Source organism: Myodes glareolus, chromosome 6 (genome assembly GCF_982192425.1).
Source record: "Myodes glareolus chromosome 6, mMyoGla1.1, whole genome shotgun sequence".
Taxonomy (NCBI): Eukaryota; Metazoa; Chordata; class Mammalia; order Rodentia; family Cricetidae; genus Myodes; species Myodes glareolus.
In genome coordinates, this window is record NC_142031.1 from 108,746,073 (window position 1) to 108,763,963 (window position 17,891).

Below are 17,891 nucleotides of genomic sequence, written 5' to 3' on the forward strand. Positions count from 1 at the left end.
CTCAACACTTTAGGGGAGGTACCATTTATCTATTGCAAGTCTCAGATAGTCCCAGAACTAACCAAACATACACCCAAGGCAGCTGGAAGACAACCCTCCATCTTCAGCAATGTCTGTTTGGAGCCTGCCAATGTCCACCAGGGACTTAGGAGACCCCATTTGTGAGCCCATCTTTTTCATTCTTCTCCTATCCATGTCCATTTTGAATTGGAAATTCAAAAATAGTAAATGTGCTCCCTGATGCCAAAAAAAATGTTTAAATGCTAAAGTAAGAATCGTGTTCAGCTTTTATTGCAATATGGTTAACAAATCATAACAGCAAATTCTTTGGGCTGCAAAGGAAAACCCCAGACCAAACCAAATTCATGCCCTACAGGAAGAACCACTCCCTCCCAGTGGGGTGAAGCTTGCACTGGGTGATTAAAGTTGTCCTTTTCCTCAAATGCTGGCTAAAAGGATGAGTACAGGAGTCCGTGGGTGGCTCCCAAATAAACCCCAGTGAAGGGTGGAGACAGGGTCCTCCAGAAGTGCTGGAGGTTTCTACGGGCAGCTGAAAGCCAAGGCCCTGTCGCAATGTGGGGAGACAATGAGAGGATATAAAAGTCTCCGTTCCCTAAGATCTTCCCAGGGTGCCTTGTTAGAACAGCTCAGCTCTGGGTTTGGTTGCCCAGCAGAGTGCCGATCATTATTGTACATACATTCAACATTCAAAAACCCTCCTCGCACATCACTTGCTCATCAGGGTGTGTGCTGGGTTAAGAGAGAAGAGGTTTGTCTCCGAGGGACCTTGGAGCCCCTGCAGCTTTCCTGCAACCTGAAACAGAAAGGGAGAAGGCTGGAGTGGCAAGTAGAGAGATGTCACAAAGGCAGGAATGCGGAAAGTGGTCAGGGGCTGGCAGAGGCTAGAACAGAAAGATGCTGGGCAATTGAGGCTCCAGGAAGGTGAATCAGCCCCAGGTTCCTTGCCAAGGGGCACAATTCTCCCTAGCAGTAAATCATCTCTCCCCTAAATGGCTGGTGTGTTGCCATCAACAAGCTCCCTGCCACGCTTTGGAAAAGCTCCTGAAGATTAATCTCTACCTGCTCTGCATACACAGCATTTTGTTCCAAGAGACAGCGATTTCCCTTTTCAAAGCTTGCCCTTGACAGGAGAGTGGGGGCCCAGGTACAGGGTATGAGGGGCGTGGGGGTGGGTTGTTGCTGCTGAGTTTTGTTTAGCTGTTGAACCAAGGCCTCCACCTCTGACAGCGCTGTGGTTTTGGTGGAGAATGGCAAAGACCGGCCTCCCCAGAGGAAGCTCCCACAACCTCTGCTTTCCCACCCCATTCCTGCTCCGAAGCAGATGGCCAATGCCACTTCCGGGGCTCCTGGATCCTCTAGGCCGAGTTCTTTGTGGTGCCCTCTCCTTTCCCCCTCTGCAGTCGGGAAGAGGGTTGGCAGGTGGGACGCTGGAGGAGTCCCGAAGGGCCCCCACCCCACCCCCATGGCGTCCTGCAGCCAGCAGCCCGAGGGCGACCCCTTATCTGGTGAGGGGCACCTCCTCTCTCTGGTCCAATGACACGGAGGAGGCCTTGCTGAGCACGGAGGGGGCGAACGTGAGGAAGGAGTCCGAGCGGGAGGTGGAGGCACAAGTGAAGTCCGAGGCTGCAGCGGCCCGAGGTGCCAGCCCATTGGCCGGGCTGCTGTGGCAGGCAAGGCAGGAGCAGGGGCCGCCGGCCGAGGCGCCCAGTCCGTGCGCCGGGCCGGGGTAGAGCGGTGGGTGGCGGAAGGCGCACAGCAGTTCGGGTCGCGGGTAGGGCTGCGACAGCACGCGGAACGTGTCAAGCGGACGCAGCGGGCCGCTGAAGGGCGAAGCGGCAGCCGAGGCCGCGGACGCTGCACCCAGACCCACGGGCGAGTAGTAGGGCAGGGGCAGGTGCGACGGGAAGGGATAGGGCAGGCCGCCCGCGGCCGCCGCGTGGCTCATCATGTACGTGTAGAAGGCGGGGTCGGCCGGGTGCGGCCACGTCATGGCCAGCCGCTGACGCTTGTCCTTCATGCGTCGGTTCTGAAACCACACCTGGGGAGACAGGAGGGGGGCGGTTGGATGACTGCAAGAGGCCCAGACCCAACTCGGGATGAGCGTGGGGAAGCAATACCCAGAGGGCGGGGAAGAGCCAAAGCCAACTCCACCTGAACAAGAGCAGGCGACCCACAACCATCCCAGATTGACACCATCGGAAGAATTAGGGACCCGCTCGCCTTGCCCACTGCGAGTGAAGGTGCAAATAGCTGGACCTGCCTCGATTGGTCTAAGGAGGTAAAAGGCATTTCCCCCAGATTTATGTCCCATTTCCTCCCTGTCCTTTGAGACACTTCCTCTAAGTCACCTGCCTCGGGAGTCTATTTGCCTAGGAAAAGGACAGAGTCACCTCGTGGCAGCAGAGGCTGCCTAGGGACTGTCGAAGGGCAATTCTGCACGTCCCGGATTGGAAAATCCAGGTCTAGACTCCCCAACTGCAGTTCAGAAGATAAGTGACTGGCATTTCCTTCCTACTAACCCTGTTTTATACCCGCCTCGAGCGTCCTAGATCAGCATACCTTGATGGTAGTTTCAGGAAGGTTTAGGGCTGCTGCCAACTCGCATCTTCTCGGCCTTGATACGTAGTTCTCTCTGTAGAACTCTTTCTCCAGCCGCGCAATCTGCTCCCGGGTGAAGGCAGTGCGGTATCGGCGCATCTGGTCACTGGCGCTGCAGGCCAGGGTGCCTTGTGAGCCGCTACTGCCGCTGCCACCGCTGCTTTTGGGCACCTCGCTGCCACTGTTGGGACTGCCGCCCAGCGCATCAGAGCCCGACCCTGCACAGGAGCCCAGAGCACACAGGTGCATACACAGAGACACAAACAGTGCTGACTTCAGGCGGAAGGAGAGACATTAGGAGAACCCTTCAACCACCTCAAGTCACTGGTTGTGTGTGGGGAGGGGTGCTCTGGAAGCATCAGCAGAAGGCCTTAAATGATTGGAATAGAGGGTTTGGGGCAACTTTAAAGTGGCTGTTCGGAAGACCTGGACCTGAGGCATGCTGGGTCTAACTAACCGCTTCCAATCTGCTTTCCCTTCCTCTTGCCCCTGGGTACAGCAGAAGGCAGAATCCCTGAGCTCTCTGCTCCGGTTGGCAGAGATGGCCAAGGATGGTGCTGGAACACTATGAACTCTTGAGGTTGGTTAGTATATTGTAGATTGTTGGGCATGCAGTGAACGCTCTTGCTCTTGGGTGTGTGCCAGAATTCCTGTACAGGTGTGAGAATGTGTTGGGTTGCATACATTGCAGGAAGGGTAGATTTGAGCATAGGTTGTGAGGACAGGGTACAGTAGAGAATCTAGGTTAGGCCGGTGACGTGATGGTCGGGGAAGGAGGTGGGTAGTCAACAAGGCAGTGTTGGCTGCCTTGGCCTAGAAGTAGGTGCAAGCCTTTCCCACCCATTCCCATGGCTTTGTGGAGGTGTGTCTGCTGATGGGCTCCTGTTCCCAGCGTTTCATTCCTAGGAGTAGATATTTTTGGTGTAGAGAGAGGCTCCCTTCTGAGCTATCCACCCCCACTCCCATTAGCCCCTGGTGAGAAGGTTTCTGTAGTTAAAGTATCAACCCCTTAGACCCACCCCAGAGAAGGGTGGGGCTCTAGCCCCCTGCAGCTGCTTTTCCTCTGGGTGGAGAAGTGAGACTGAAGGAAAGGGGGAGGGGAGGGCCCAATCCCCGCCTTTTCAAATGCAACCGGAGACCAAAGGCAATTAGACCATTGGGACCATTTCCGACCTGGCGCCGCCAGCCCGGGAAGTGACAAGGTAATTTGGACCTCTGACCGACGTGCAAACTGGTCGGAGGGCTGCAACACTCTGGAGACCAGAGTCCGCCACGATTTTACGGTCCTTTATATACTCTTGGCTTCCGCGCCTCCATGCGCCTTCCACCCCTCCAGTCACAAACTGCCCAGACTAGCGTTTGATCTTGCCTTGCCCGATGCAAGGTGTCTTCCCAGCTCAGCAAAAATCATTCCCACAAAAGCTGGGCTGGGGGAGATTGGGGTGCATTTTGGATCCCTCAAGCCCAAGACTTGTGTCAACCACCCTAATATTCCTGAGAGCTGACACTCTGAGTCCAGCCAATACGATAACACAAGAGACCCCACACACACCAAGGTGCAGAAAGCATAAGAGTTGTTCAGGTGTCCCTCCCCCCGACCCCACCCCAGCCATCCTGCCCCAAGGGAAAGGGGTATCTTCCACCTGCCCTGAGATGAAGTAAAGTGTGGGCGCAGTGCGTGGACCGGGGAGCGGAGGGGCAAGGTGGCTACCTTTGCTGTGCTGGTACTCGGCGTTCCCGGTGGCGCAGTCCGGGGTGCAGCTCACCTCGATTTCTTCATAGAAATCCGATTCGGTGTCTGAGCTACTGGGTTGCCCTTGGCCAGAAAGGCTGTCCGCGGAGGAGACTGGGGGTCCCGGGCCAAGCACGGCGGCTCCGGCAGACCGTGGCTCGGCGCCCAGCCCTGCAGCACTGCCTGCTAGTCCATCTACCGGTTCCTCCTCCGGGCCTCCCCCGCCACGCTCCCGGGCAGACGGAGGACCGGCTCGCGGGCTCAGGCAACCGTGGGGCACCATCTTCTCTGGCGGTTCAGGCAGTGGGCTGCTCACGGCTTCGGACAAATTAGAGACCCTTTTACCAACCAGAGTGCCAAGCTGACCCCCATCCAGAAACATAACCATGTCCTTTCGGCTCTCCATCCCCGGGCTCTCCGGAGAGGGGAGGGGGAAGGCCCCCAAGTAAGCTCCTAACCCCAGGCTCCCTAGGATCTTGGCTGAGAAAAGGAGCTAAGGAGGCCAGGAGACTAGGCGGGCGCCAAGTAGCCCCAGCGCCTTGTCTACGGCGACCGCTGAGATGGCAGTGGGGAGCTAGGGTCACCTTGTGATGCGAGCGCTCCTCTGTGCCGCACCGCCTCTGGGAGGAAGCCCCATTGCCCTCTTCTTTCTAAGCTGTCATCCTCCTGCTGCAATCGTCATTACAGTACCGCTGGTGACGCCACTCGGCGAACGCAAGTGGATAAATAGAAACGTCTGCCACAGCGAAGATGAAAGGAGACCCGCAGCTAATGGCTCGGCAGTGATGCGCCAGGTGTGGGCCTCGCTCGAATGGGGAGGAGAGTGTGAAAACAGAGAGACACACACACTGAGAAAGGGAGACACCCAGGCAGAGAGGATGCAAATGGAATTCCGCAGACAGAAAAGGGAGCGCTTAAGGCGCGCAGCGAGTTCCACAGGGGCAGCGGGACTCGGTAATTGAGAAGGCTTTTGAAATTTTATTGTTGTTTTGACTTCTATTTTCTTAACTTGGTGTTTCGATCTAATACTAATGGAAACATTCGTGGCTGCTTTTTAGACGCTGCTTACAAACCCGGGTTCTCTGAGTGTTAATGCAATCGCCTGTCCTTCACGCCGGCTTGAAAATTTTTTACAAGCTACTGAAAAACGTAACCCCCCTCCAGTTGTCTGGAGAGTTTGCGGTACTTTCCTCCCTCGTCTCCCCAACCCCACCTGTTTCTTTTCTGAGAACTAAAGTTTATTTTTCTTCCCCAAGAACCAAGAGATAATCTTCTTTCCCCTCTTTGAAAACTGGTCCTGGATGCTGACTCGGTATTCCAGGATTTAAGAAGAAGAAAATCTCCCCCCACCCAGACAATCTGGTTTAAATTCGAAGTGTTCGATGATTCGTTGTTTTTGTTGTTAATTTTCTCTCCCTAGTTAGATGGCCTGCCTTGATTTGGGGTTGGCCATTCACAGAAGAAAACATCTTTTGGTTCCTCCAGTGTCCAGGCTATTTCAGGTATGTCGGGTGGGGAAAGGGTCTAAATGGTTTTTCTTTTTCTACCGTGTGTTTTAAATATTTGTTCAGAGACAACGAATTCTGCCACAAATGGCTTTGTTCTAAAGGAAGAGGTGCTGACAACCAGGAACCCTACTCTGGTGGCCCTGAAGGATATCAGGTAGGAGAAGGTGCTGGCCTTTCCTGGTGGTGTTAGGGCAGTTGTGCGTAGAATGGAGAGTGTGACAAACGGCGTCAGTAGGGTTTGAACTTGTAGGGGTCCTCTCCAGGCCTCTGCCCAGAAGAGATTTTCTATGTCCAAAACTTGAGGATAGAAGAGAAAGTCGTTGAGATGTCCTGAAAAACCAGGTGATCGGAGACTGGGGTATTCTTTGAAGAGGGGAGGTAAACTCCCAGGGTCTGGGGCTGTGGAATTCTGGGACTTGCTGTTTAGGAGAAGGAATAGACTCTCCTTGGAAGCCTGACAGGTGGAATGGGTCTTTTTTAATCTTTGAGCATGGAAGGTGAGCACCTTCTAGGTTGAGCTCCCCTCTCTCTGGCCCCTCCACAGCAGTTTCCCCCAGCTAGCAGCGGCCTGCCCACCCAGCTGAAAAGAGTTCCTCCTCTCAGCCACTAGGCAAAGCCCGGGCTTCTAGGAAAGTTCCTACAACTTCTCTCTGTCAGCTGTGTCTTCCCTTTTTCTCAGTTTTCTCACCACCTTTCCTTCCCTCAATCTTTCTCATTTGGGATTAGGAAATGATGAAGGAAGTAAGAGGTTGGGGCTGGGGGATAGACGGTTTGTTCCCCCCCACACACTCCTGCTCCCCCCTTCTGTTATGATGCGGCAAATATTTCTTATCCTTGCCTGGGGGACAAGGGCAGAGGACCATGGAGGGCATGTCCACCCCCTATGAGTCCCAAAGCCACCATCTACTGAGCACTGCTAGCCCAGAAATCTAGAGAAATATTTCAGAGGTCAAGAGTAGTGATGGGGGGGGGGGTGATAGTGGGGCCTTCTGCCATGAGGAACTATCTACCAATTCTGGCTTTTCCCGCCTTCCTCACTGCAGCCAGAGCCTGTGTGCGCCAGCACCTTGCTTGCTCTCTCTGCTGTCTGAGTCTGTCTCAGGACTATGCAGCGGCTGCTGCTGCTGCAGCACCAAAATCTTCCAATGCTGCCTCTGTGTGACACCCACTCTCCCTGCCCACCCCCCCACGAACAAACCACCTTCTCACGGCCACCTCCCTGTCCTCCCCCTCCTAGGGAGGTTGGTCCCTAGAGTGACTCTGGGCTTCCCTGCCCCGCCCCCAGCTTTGCATTCAATGGGAATGTTCGATGTTTGATCCCTTTTTTACTCAGCATTTTCCCTGGAGATGAAAGCAGAGCAGGGTTGTGAGATCAAGGGGTGCCACTTAGTCTCCTTCCTGGGTCAGTCTTTTGGAGCAAGGCTTCCCCTTGCATCCCCAGGAGGGGGGCTCAGACTCTCAGAAGGCGGCAGCCTCCTCTAAGCTCCCGGTCTGCGCTTCACGGACAGCCCTCCTCCGCCCACCCCCACCTCCATTCCTCTCCAGACTTCAGGCCACCTTTTAAAAAAGCAGCCTCCGTTTGTTTAGTTTTTAGGTCCCTACTGATTATCGCCCCCCCCACGCCCACCCCAGTGCTTTCAGGAAAGATATCCAACTAAATATCACTTCTAAAATAAGCAGTTGGCCGACGTCAAATGAAGAGAGGTGAGATTTTTTTTTTTCAACGACAGTTTAAAAGAGGGTGCTGGAGTAGGGCACGGTTTCGGGTTTGTTTTGTGTTAGGGCACGGTTTCGGGTTTGTTTTGTGTTAGGTTTTTGTCTTTGTTTTCCCCTGCGTGGGAAGTGTGCTAAATTTAATCGTCACTGTCGTTGTATCATGAAGATTGTTTAGTGCACAGAAGGAGGAAAATTCTGATAGCGAGAGAAGCAGAATAACCCCTCGAAAACGAAGAGGGGGCAACAACAGTCTAAAATGAGTCTAGCCCAGGAGCATCCCTCTCCCCTGCCGATTTGCCGTCCTTCCCCCCCCACCACACACACACACACAAACATACACACACACACACACACACACACACACACACCCCGCTGGGGCGACAGGCTCGGATGCCGCCAGCTCCTTGCCAATTGAAATTCTCTGAACTTCAAAAGCTGCAAGCTTGGCTTCCGCCTTGGCTAGGAGTGGTAGAGGGTGGATGGGAATCCTGGAGAGCCGACGGGAGATAAGTCGCGCCGGTCGTTTCCAATGGAATCTGAAGCACTGTTTCTGCTACTAGACGCGTGGACCCTGGGAAACAGCTTCGCTTCGCTTCTTCGCGGCTGTTGTGGGGGCTGCTTGGGTGATCCGAGACCCACCAGGCACGGTCGACAGCGGTCCTGAGCCATCCCCAGCACCTTCGAAGCCTGAATCGCGGAGTTTGCACCTGGTGAAAGGCAAGGGGTGAAAGTCCGGCGACCTGGTACTGGAGCAAGAGCCGCTGCTTCCTGCCGGTGGGTGGGTGGGGGGTGTTATCAGAGAAAAAGAAAAAAAATTAACTTTTCTTTGGTCAAACGTAAGAACAAAGAGAGCATCCTTTTTAACTAGAAAGAGTCTCCCAGTTGTAGATACTGTCCTCTGGTTCTCGGTGGCCTTCCAAGCTGTGTTGGGGCTATTCCCTGGAAGTTTCTGTGAGGCTTGATCTCTGCAGCTAGAAGGGCCGGCAGTGGGAGTGTCTATCAGCTGTCCAGGCCTCTTTTGGAGTCCAGAGTCACTGAGTGGTGCCTCTTGGGGGGAACATTACCCCCACCCCTCGCTGGAAGAACAAGATTCACTGGAAATCAGACTACAGGTGTTCGGCTTTCCAGGAGTCCAGAAATCAAAACTGAACGGATTACCTACTCCTCTTCCTCCCTGGGTGTAGGCTGGGGGTGCGGGTGAGATGAGGAGAGGTCTGCTAAGGACAGCCGCGGTGGGCAGCACAGAACCGGTTCATCTTCAGAAGGTTGATCTGGAGGCTTCTGAAGTCCGGTTTGAACAAATGCTCTCTGCCTCTGGGCCTTCTGATGTATAGGGGGTCACAGGTATCAGTGACAAGGAACTGGGTGCTTCCTGCCCCCCAATGCTTGATGCTTTTCAGAACCCCCAAAGGCATCCAGTTCTGCCTTTTCTTCCTCTGTTCCTTGCCCTCCTCATCTTCCAAAAACCAGAGTCTAGTGGCTTCCTGTTCCTGTTCTGCTGCCCTCTGCCCAGAGGTCCATATCCCCACTCACTATGAGTACCCACAGCAGTCTAGAGCAAAGTCAACAGAAAGGATTGACACCCGAGGCCCTTCCTAAGATGATGCAAACCCCCTCCCTTCGGACAAGGCCTGGATGGAGCCCGTGCAGTTTCTTCTCCCCTGCATACAAAGGCCAAGATAGCTCCTTGGCTTGCTCTAACAGAAGTGGCATGGTCTCTTAGATCATTGCTGTTCTGAAACTTGCTCCTTTTTTTTGCGGGGGGGGTCAAGACAGGGTTTCTCTTTGTAGCCCTAGTTGTCCTGGAACTCACTCTGTAGATCAGGCTAGCCTCGAACTCGCAGAGATCCACTTGCCTTTGCCTTCTGAGTGCTTGCTGAGATTAGAGATGTGTGCTGCCACCGCCTGTTGAGAGCTGCTGTTATTACAAAGCTAGTTGACATTCATGTCTCTTCATCTACGAAGAGTTCATCAAAGGTCTCTGGTGGGCTGCAGTGCCTTTTCTCCCTCAGATGTTAGGGTGCTAACAATTAGCCAGGGCACAGTGATTGTCAGGCCTAGGCTCCTCATAAGGTCTTCTTGTCTTCTTGCCTGTCTTTGAGGAATCCCTCAACAATGACTTCTCTTTACCCTATTGAGGTAATACTACACAGCCTTTTTGATTGTTTGTTTGTTTGTTTGTTTTGGAGACAGTATTTCTCTCTGTAACAATCTTAGCTGTCTGGAACTCACTTTGTAGACCAGGCTGGCCTCAAACTTACAGAGATTCACCTGCCTCTGTGTCTGCCTCCTGAGTGCTGGTATTAAAGGGGTGCACCACCACCATCTGGCCCCTACAGCCTTTCTATAATCTAGTCAGGTCTGGGTCCTCAGCACGTCTTTCCCAGTCTCAAGAGCTCCTCCTTGGAGAAAATGATCCAGAGTCACACTGATGCCACCCCTCCCCATTATTACATTTCTTCCCAGGAGGACAAAGAGTCCCATGGTAAGATCAGCCACTTTTCTGTTTTCTGTGGGTTTATGTTTTCCAGCCTCTGCAGGCTTGGGGCAGAGGCACAGAATGAATTATCCCTGGCTTGCAGCTGAGAAACCTAAACAGGGAGGCGGTGTGTGCAAGAGTAAGAGGATGCTGCTCTCCTCCCTCTGCCTTGAAGTCCACACTCAAACCAGTTTCTGAGGCTGGGGTGTTATCTGTATGGTAGAATTCTTGCCTGGCATGCTGGAGACCCTGGTTTCCATACAGTGCCAGGCACTGGCTTTGGGGTGTTCATCCTAAAAAGTCAGTGTGTGGTTTTCCCCAGGGTCTTTTCTCTCCTGCCTCATTCCTTGATGAACTCAGAAAGGGGGTAGAACAATGAAACTCTGATTACTCCCCTCCAACCTGCAGGGGAGTAAAGGGGAAAAAAGTAGCTATAAACCATTTGGAAACACTCCCTCTACAGGATAGGGAACAATGGCAGCTGGGTGAAGACTGTGCAGGGGCCTGTAGGAGAAAATAACCACTGTGGCCAAGCAGGTCCTTAGGACCTGAAGGTAGAAACTCAGATCTTCAGGATTCAGCTCAGAAACACCCAAGTGTCACCATAATCGCTGATTTTGGACACCTTAAGGCATCCCCTCAGACCACTGCAATCGACTCTTGAGTGCTTCTCCCAGGGCCTCAAGACCACCACAGGGCAACCTGAAACCCACTAGCTCCAAATCACAGGCGTGGGCCTGCCAGGGTGCTGGGATTTACAGGCATGTGTCGTCACCATGCCCAGCCAACTACCACAACACATTTAACTCCTTGGGAATTGTAGCCCCGTAGATAGATACCTGGCAACCTTTTTCCTAGAGATTCACAGAGATCCTGAAATTAGTCTTTGGTTTCTGGGATTTCTCTTCCCTCCCATTAGACCTTTAGAGCTATCATACTCGAAGCAGAATGACTTAATCCATTTCTAGGGAGATAAATATATATCTGGGGTTTTTCTGTTCATGGCAGCTTTTACCCTCAAAACTGTTCTCCTGATTGCTTGGCCCGAGGGACAAAACCTAAGTGTCTGGCCAGGCCTGCTTATACCACTGGGCTGGTCTGTACACATCCTGCACTGAAAACGTCTAGGTTCTGGCCCTGTGTCAAGGAGAGATGGTCTGACTGAAGCTTCCCTAAAAGGTGGGACTTGACTCTGGCTGACCGGCTATAGAGATAAAGACAAGAGCGCCCGGGACTGCCTGGCTGCTACCACATCGCTCTGTTACTTCAGGACTTCCTTTCCCAGCCCAGGGAGGGGTGTCTCTTCTTTTGTTGGTTTGGCTTTATTTTGTGATTCTGTGGCTAGAACCTGGGGCTTTGCCTGTGTCAACCAGTCACTTTGCTACCAAGAGGCTTTGCCACCAAGAGGCTTTTCACTTTATAGACAGGTGGGACGGTGGCATAAGAGCCTGGCTGTGTAGCCTAGGCTGATAGGATAGGGAGTTCTGCAGTATACCGGCTGTCCTCAAGTGTGGTGAGTCTCCTGCCTCTGCCCCTGGGACTTCATACATGTGCACCATGCATGCCCAGGGCTTATTCTGCTTTTCAACATTTCCCCCAAAGGCTAGCCCCTTCCACGTGCTTAACTTCCTTTCCAACTGCCTTCCACAGTGTGCACCGCATCCACTAATAGTGTGTAAAAGGGAGACAGACCGCTTGGCACCAGGACGACCTTCGAATGCAGGAGTCGAAGTGCCCCTATTGACCCTGAAGCGTCTCAGGAGTGCTGGTTTCCCTGTCTTCTCTGGATTCCCAGCTTAGAAGGATGTTGACACCCCTTCCACTCTCCCTGCCCTTTGTCTCCGACAAGAGAAGCACGCAGTAAGGCATCTAACACCAGAAATTTCTGGGTGCATGATGGGAAAACTGACCCTGCATCCCTTACTCTGCCCAGGCCAGCAAGTCCAGCTGATCAGTGAAGCTGGACTTCTCTAGGGTCTTCTGTTCGATTTTGAGACTTCTGGGGGCTGACTTTCATAAAGTCCCCTCCCAACCCAGATGAGTCCATGCAGCTATTGAACAGAGGAAACGGGGTCTTGGAAAGATTAGAAAATTTGTTCAGGGACACACAGCTGAGAAGCGAACGATTTTTAATTCATAGCAAGGAGCTTCCAAAGGCAAGCTTTTTCGTTCGGACGTTAGCTCTGTGTCCCCAGAACCCGTGACCACATTGCATCCTCTAACACCCAGGCAGTCAAGATGCTTTGAGTATTGAAATATCTGGACAAGGGCCACCCTTTCCTAATTGGCAGGGAGGCTGCGGCGTTAGGGTTAGACTCAGAGGATCCGACACTACAGAAAGAATAGATAAACTGCAAGAAGGCCCGCAGGGCACCACGACGTAGAGGGACTGTGTGTCCCCGGCCCAGACTGATGAGTATTGGAAGGCGCACCACCGCGGGCCACCGAGGCACAGCTTGTAGCAGCTAGGGAGGAATAGAAGTGATGTCAGCCCAGAAAACAAACGCTGAGGGCCAGGAGAGGAGCGTGCACACAAGTTGACTCGCTATGGTGTCCACGTCCCTTCGGTTCATCACCACAGCGGCACCCGTTGCAAACTCACAATCGCCCGAGTGTCCCTTTCTCCTGAGAGCCAGTCGGGTGTCCCATTCAGTCTTCTCACAGTTCCATCCTGCGTCCTCCGCCCCTCGCTGCCGCGGTGACAAAGCAGGAATCTCGAACTGCTGTCTTGGTGCGCCCCCCACTGCCTATCGCCAGAGGCGGAAGTCGCGTCTTGTCGCAGCATCCTCGCTGGCTCAGATCCCTGGGCTCTGCCACGACAGGCACCCAAATTCTGCATAGTTAGAGGTCAGTTGATCTTGGCGCCTTAGTAAGCCTCACTTCGGGTTCGCCCTCCCTGGAGTTAGACTCCTGAGGCGTCTGAATGCGAGGTCTCCGCCCACACAGTCTCAGCTCCGAGGACTGGTAATTAACTACAGGTGGGGAACGGGATGTAGCTCTCCTTTGATGCCACCCTACCTCCTCCCCAGTCATTTGAGAACCACGACAGAACTACACTCCTCCCCCCCCCCAACAACGACTGTATCATGGGACAGAAAGAATTATAAATTTCTCTGGTCAGCCAGTATATTCGGTCCAATCATATTCCCAACATGAATGCTTCCACTTGATGTGACTCACCCGGCCAGGGCTATGGAGCCCCTGGGCATTGCTTTGCTTACAAATCCTGGGCAACTATTTCCACACTTAATCCTGAGGTCCACTGATAAACACACAACATTTTCCAGATTTCCCCCAACAGATCTTGGAATGTGGTCTCTACAGCATCAGGAGAACTCCACTCTGGGATCTAGTAAATCAGGGATTCTTTAGAATGGGCCCAGTAATGTGTTTCAACAAGCCCAAATGATTACGATGCATAGTCAGGATCAAAGTCTGCGACCCTGGGGATCTCACCATTTCTGTCGTTCTTTGCCTGAGACATGCACTGAATTTGCCATACTTGAGCATCCCTGTCCTTTCTACTTTCTTACCTCTAAGTAGCTCTTCACACAAACAGAACGCAGAAGAAGAGCATTGGAAGTAACTGAGGATGAGGAAGACGAGTGTACAGAAAGGTTTTCCGGAGGCTCCCAGTATTATGGGTATATTAATCCTTAAGGGGGCATGGTTCTGCAAATATCTCGTGAATGCAGCATTTTAGGCTTGAGTTACACAAAAAATACCTAAGCTGGGAATGCAGCTCAGTTGGTAGAACACAACTACACAATTTTATGTCAAGCAGGCATAAAATCCTGGGTTCCCCTGCCAGCGTGACATAAACTGGGCATGACAGTGTAGGCTTACAATCCCAGAACTCAGGAGGTGAAAGTAGGGGAATCAGAAGTTCAAGGTCATTCTCAATATAAACCAACAAGAGCCTGGAGAGACGGCTCAGAGGTTAGAAGCACTGGTTGCTCTTCTGAAGGACTGGCTTTCTAGTTCCAGCACTCACGTGGCAGCTCACTGCCTGCTGTAGCTCCAGTTCCAAGAAATCTGATACCCTCTTTGGACCTTTGCAGACATTAGGCATGCATGTGATGCACGGGTATCCATGCCTGAGAAATATGTACACACATAAACTAAAATTTAAAAATAAAATAAATATGTTAAAAGTTAAATATATATACTTATATACACACAAATGAGTCCATGGTCTTCCTACTCTATAGGAGGTCCTAGCTCACAAAACAACAAAACAACAACCACAAAAGTATCATTGAACTCTCTACCCTTCACTGGGGTGAGCCCAAGGTTCACTATTGAGTTATGCTCCCACCCTATAAGAGGACTTTGCTTTGGAAATATCTCAAGATGTTAATTTAGGCTAAGATCAAACATCCCGAGAAGAGCCCTGAAGAGCTGAGACATTTAGCTATAGATGCATATATCATCTCTCATTGCCAGTTTTTTCTAAATACACTCTATCGAGGCTGTTATTTGATAAATTGTAGATACAGTGAGTTTTATAAATTAGGTCCCCTGGGCCTAAGGCAGCAAGATGATTGAGGAATAAAAAAAATAGCTGTGTCCTCTGAGTACTGGGTACTCGGTCAGGTGCTCTGCTCATAAGCCACTCGATCCCCACAACTCCAGTAGGTTGCTAGAGTTGTCATTATGTCCATTATACAGATAGAGGAGCTAAGTCAAAGAGGAGTTAAATGCTTGCTCAGGAACACACAGCTAACTAAATGGCAGAGGCAACAGCTGAATTCAGGGGAATAATATTTTTTAATATTTATTTATTTATTATGTATACAATATTCTGTCTGTGTGTATGCCTGCAGGCTAGAAGAGGGCACCAGAACCCATTACAGATGGTTGTGAGCCACCATGTGGTTGCTGGGAATTGAACTCAGGACCTTTGAAAGAACAGGCAATGTTCTTAACCTCTGAGCCATCTCTCCAGGCCCCAAGGGAATAATATTGTGGGCCAGGCCTCCTCTACTTCCTGACATCAACCAGGCCTTCTATGGGCCTTTGATCTTAAAAGTGATGGACTTCACAGGGGTTACAAGTATGACAGTCAGCAGAACTGGGAGTTAGGTTTTGATGGAGAGCAAACTTAGCCCTTATAAGCTTCTAGGTCCATTCTCATGTGTCAAATATCAATAACAATAGTAATAACAAAACTAAAACAGGGGGCTGGAGTGATGGCTCAGAGGTTAAGAGCACTGACTATTGTTCCAGGGGCTCTGAGTTCAATTCCCAGCAACCACATGGTGGCTCACAACCATCTGTAGTGAGATCTGGTGCCCTCTTCTGGCCTGCAGGCATACATGCGGGCTGAACACTGCATACATTTTACACACACACACACACACACACTAAATCAGAATGATGGCACACACACCTTATTCCCAGCACTCTGGAGGCAGATATCTTTGAGTTTGAGGCCAGTTTGGTCTACATAGTGAGTTCCAGGCCACCCAGAGTTACACAGTAACATCTTGCTTTAAAACAAAAACAAGAACAAAACAAAAACTGAGATTGGCATAGTAGCGCACACTTGTAGACCCAGAACGCCAGAGGCAGAGACAAGAAGATCTCTGCAAGTTTAAGACCAGCCTGGCCTACATAGCAAGTTCCAGGTCAGCCACTGTGACATAGAGAACCTGTCTCAAAAATAAATAAATAAATAAAAATAAAAATAGGGCTAGGGAGATGGTTCTGTGGTTAAGAGCGCTGGCTGCTCTTTCAGAGAATCAGAATTCTATTCCCAGAACCCTGTGGTGGATTGTAACCACCTATAACTGCAGTTCTGTGGGCTCTGATGCTCTCTTCCAACCTCTACAGGCAACAGGCACACAAATGGTGCACAGACATGCATGAAGGAAAAAAAAAACCTATAAGCATAAAATGAAAACTAAGAAATTAAAAAACCTGGGCGGGAGAGATGGCTCAGTGGGTTAAGAGCACTGCCTGCTCTCCCAAAGGTCCTGAGTTCAATTCCCAGCAACCACATGGTGGCTCACAACCATCTGTAATGAGGTCTGGCGCCCTCTTCTGGCCTGCAGACATACACACAGACAGAATATTGCAAACATAATAAATAAATAATTTAAAAAAAAAAAGAAATTAAAAAAACCCTAACAGTTGGATCATCTGCCAGATTCATAGCTACTATTCCAGTTGCTACAGGACACTTGTCAAATAGAAAATTCTAAAATTAGCTGGGCAGTGGTGGTACCTTTATTCCCAGCGCTAGGGAGGCAAAAGCAAGTATCTGAGTTCAAGGCCAGCCTGGTCTACAGAGTGAGTTTCAGGATAGCCAAGGCTACACAGAGACCCTGTCTTGAAAAACAAATAAACAAAAACAAAAAAAAGAAAATTCTAACATCTATATTATATCCGCTCTTTACAGGTAAAGAAATACACCCCTCCCCCAAAAAGAAAAGAACTAGTCCCAGAGGGATTGAACACCTGCTCAAGATCACCCAGCTAATGGCAATTTGAGACCCTGTTATGCCTTCTGACATCTTTGTCTTTTCTATTTTATTTATTTGTTTATCTATTTATTTGTTTTTCTTCAAAGCAGAGTCTTTCTTCTCTCTCTCTCTCTGTCTCTCTCTCTCTCTCTCTCTCTCTCTCTTGTTTTGTTTTGTTTTTTAAGACAGGGTTTCTCTGTATCTTTGGAGCCTGTCCTGGAACTAGCTCTTGTAGACTTGTAGACCAGGCTGACCTCGAACTCACAGAAATCCGCCTGCCTCTGCTTCCTGAGTGCTGGAATTAAAGGTGTGCACCACCATCGCCTAGTTGTCTTTATTTTTTTTTTTAAATCAGATACCACACACAGTCCTCCTTTTCTTCTGCTTTCTTTCTTTTTTTTTAAATATTTATTTATTTATTATGTATACAAGATTCTGCCTGTGTGTATGTCTGCAAGCCAGAAGACGGCACCAGACCTCATCACAGATGGTTGTGAGCCACCATGTGGTTGCCGGGAATTGAACTCAGGACCTTTGGAAGAGCAGGCAATGCTCTTAACCACTGAGCCATCTCTCCAGCCCCCTCTGCTTTCTTTCTTTTTCTTGCATTTATTTCTGTAGTGTGAATGCACATGCCATGGCGCACAGGTGAAGGTTTGAGAACGACTTTCATAAGCTCCCCTTCCACCATGTGGGTCCCAGGAACCGAACTCGGGTCCTGGCAGCAAGAGCCTTCATCCTCTGAGTCATCTCACCAGCTCGGAAGCAGGGTTTTGCTGTGTTATCTAATCTGGTACCTCAAATTCACTGTCCTCCTGCCTCAGCTTGCTGAGCAGTAAGATTATAAGCACTCCTCACTATATCTGCTTCATGTACCATCGTATCAGTACCAAGCATCTTCTTTTCCTTCCCTCCTTCCTTCCTTTCGTCCTTCCTTTCTTTCTTCCCTTTCCCGTCCTTTTCTTTTTTATTTATTTAAGACAAGATCTTATGTCTCATGTAGACTAGATGGGTCTTGAACTCCATATCCTCCTGCCTCTACCTCCTGAGTGCTGGGAGTGTAAGCATATGCCACCACAGCCTAATCATCCTCCCCACCTCTCTCTCGTTTTTTCAAGACAAGGTTTCTGTACCGCTCCAGCTATTCTAGAACTCACTTGTAAACCAGGCTAACCTTGAACTTAGGGATCGACCTTCCTCCACCTTCTGAACACTTTGAGTAAAGAGATGCTGTCACCCCAGCTTCCTTCATCCATTCTTTAGATGTGCAGGTTACGTTCCCTGCCTGGATTCTCTTTGTTCCTCCCCCAGGTCTCTAGCGAAGCAGGAAAGTAGAGAATGAGTTGTTCTTTTCAGTGACCAATTTCAGA

The 17,891-nt window shown here is 50.7% G+C and overlaps 1 protein-coding gene across 1 annotated transcript; it reads right to left on the minus strand.

Annotated features, from left to right (window-relative positions):
• Positions 1-312: 312 nt before the first annotated feature.
• Positions 313-4,757, minus strand: Evx1 (even-skipped homeobox 1). Its single transcript, XM_048440143.3, has 3 exons — positions 4,331-4,757; positions 2,581-2,837; positions 313-2,059 (listed from the first exon to the last, which is right to left on the minus strand). The coding sequence occupies exons 1-3, from the start codon at positions 4,755-4,757 to the stop codon at positions 1,520-1,522; spliced, it is 1,224 nt and encodes a 407-aa protein (XP_048296100.1). The 3' UTR covers positions 313-1,519.
• Positions 4,758-17,891: the final 13,134 nt, after the last annotated feature.

Coding starts and splice junctions, on each gene's coding strand:
- Evx1 (XM_048440143.3), bottom strand. CDS start 4,757: ATGGAGAGCCGAAAGGACATGGTTATGTTTCTGGATGGGGGTCAGCTT. Junction 2,838..4,330: donor CGAGTACCAGCACAGCAAAG/GTAGCCACCTTG, acceptor GCTCCTGTGCAG/GGTCGGGCTCTGATGCGCTG. Junction 2,060..2,580: donor TTCCTGAAACTACCATCAAG/GTATGCTGATCT, acceptor CTGTCTCCCCAG/GTGTGGTTTCAGAACCGACG.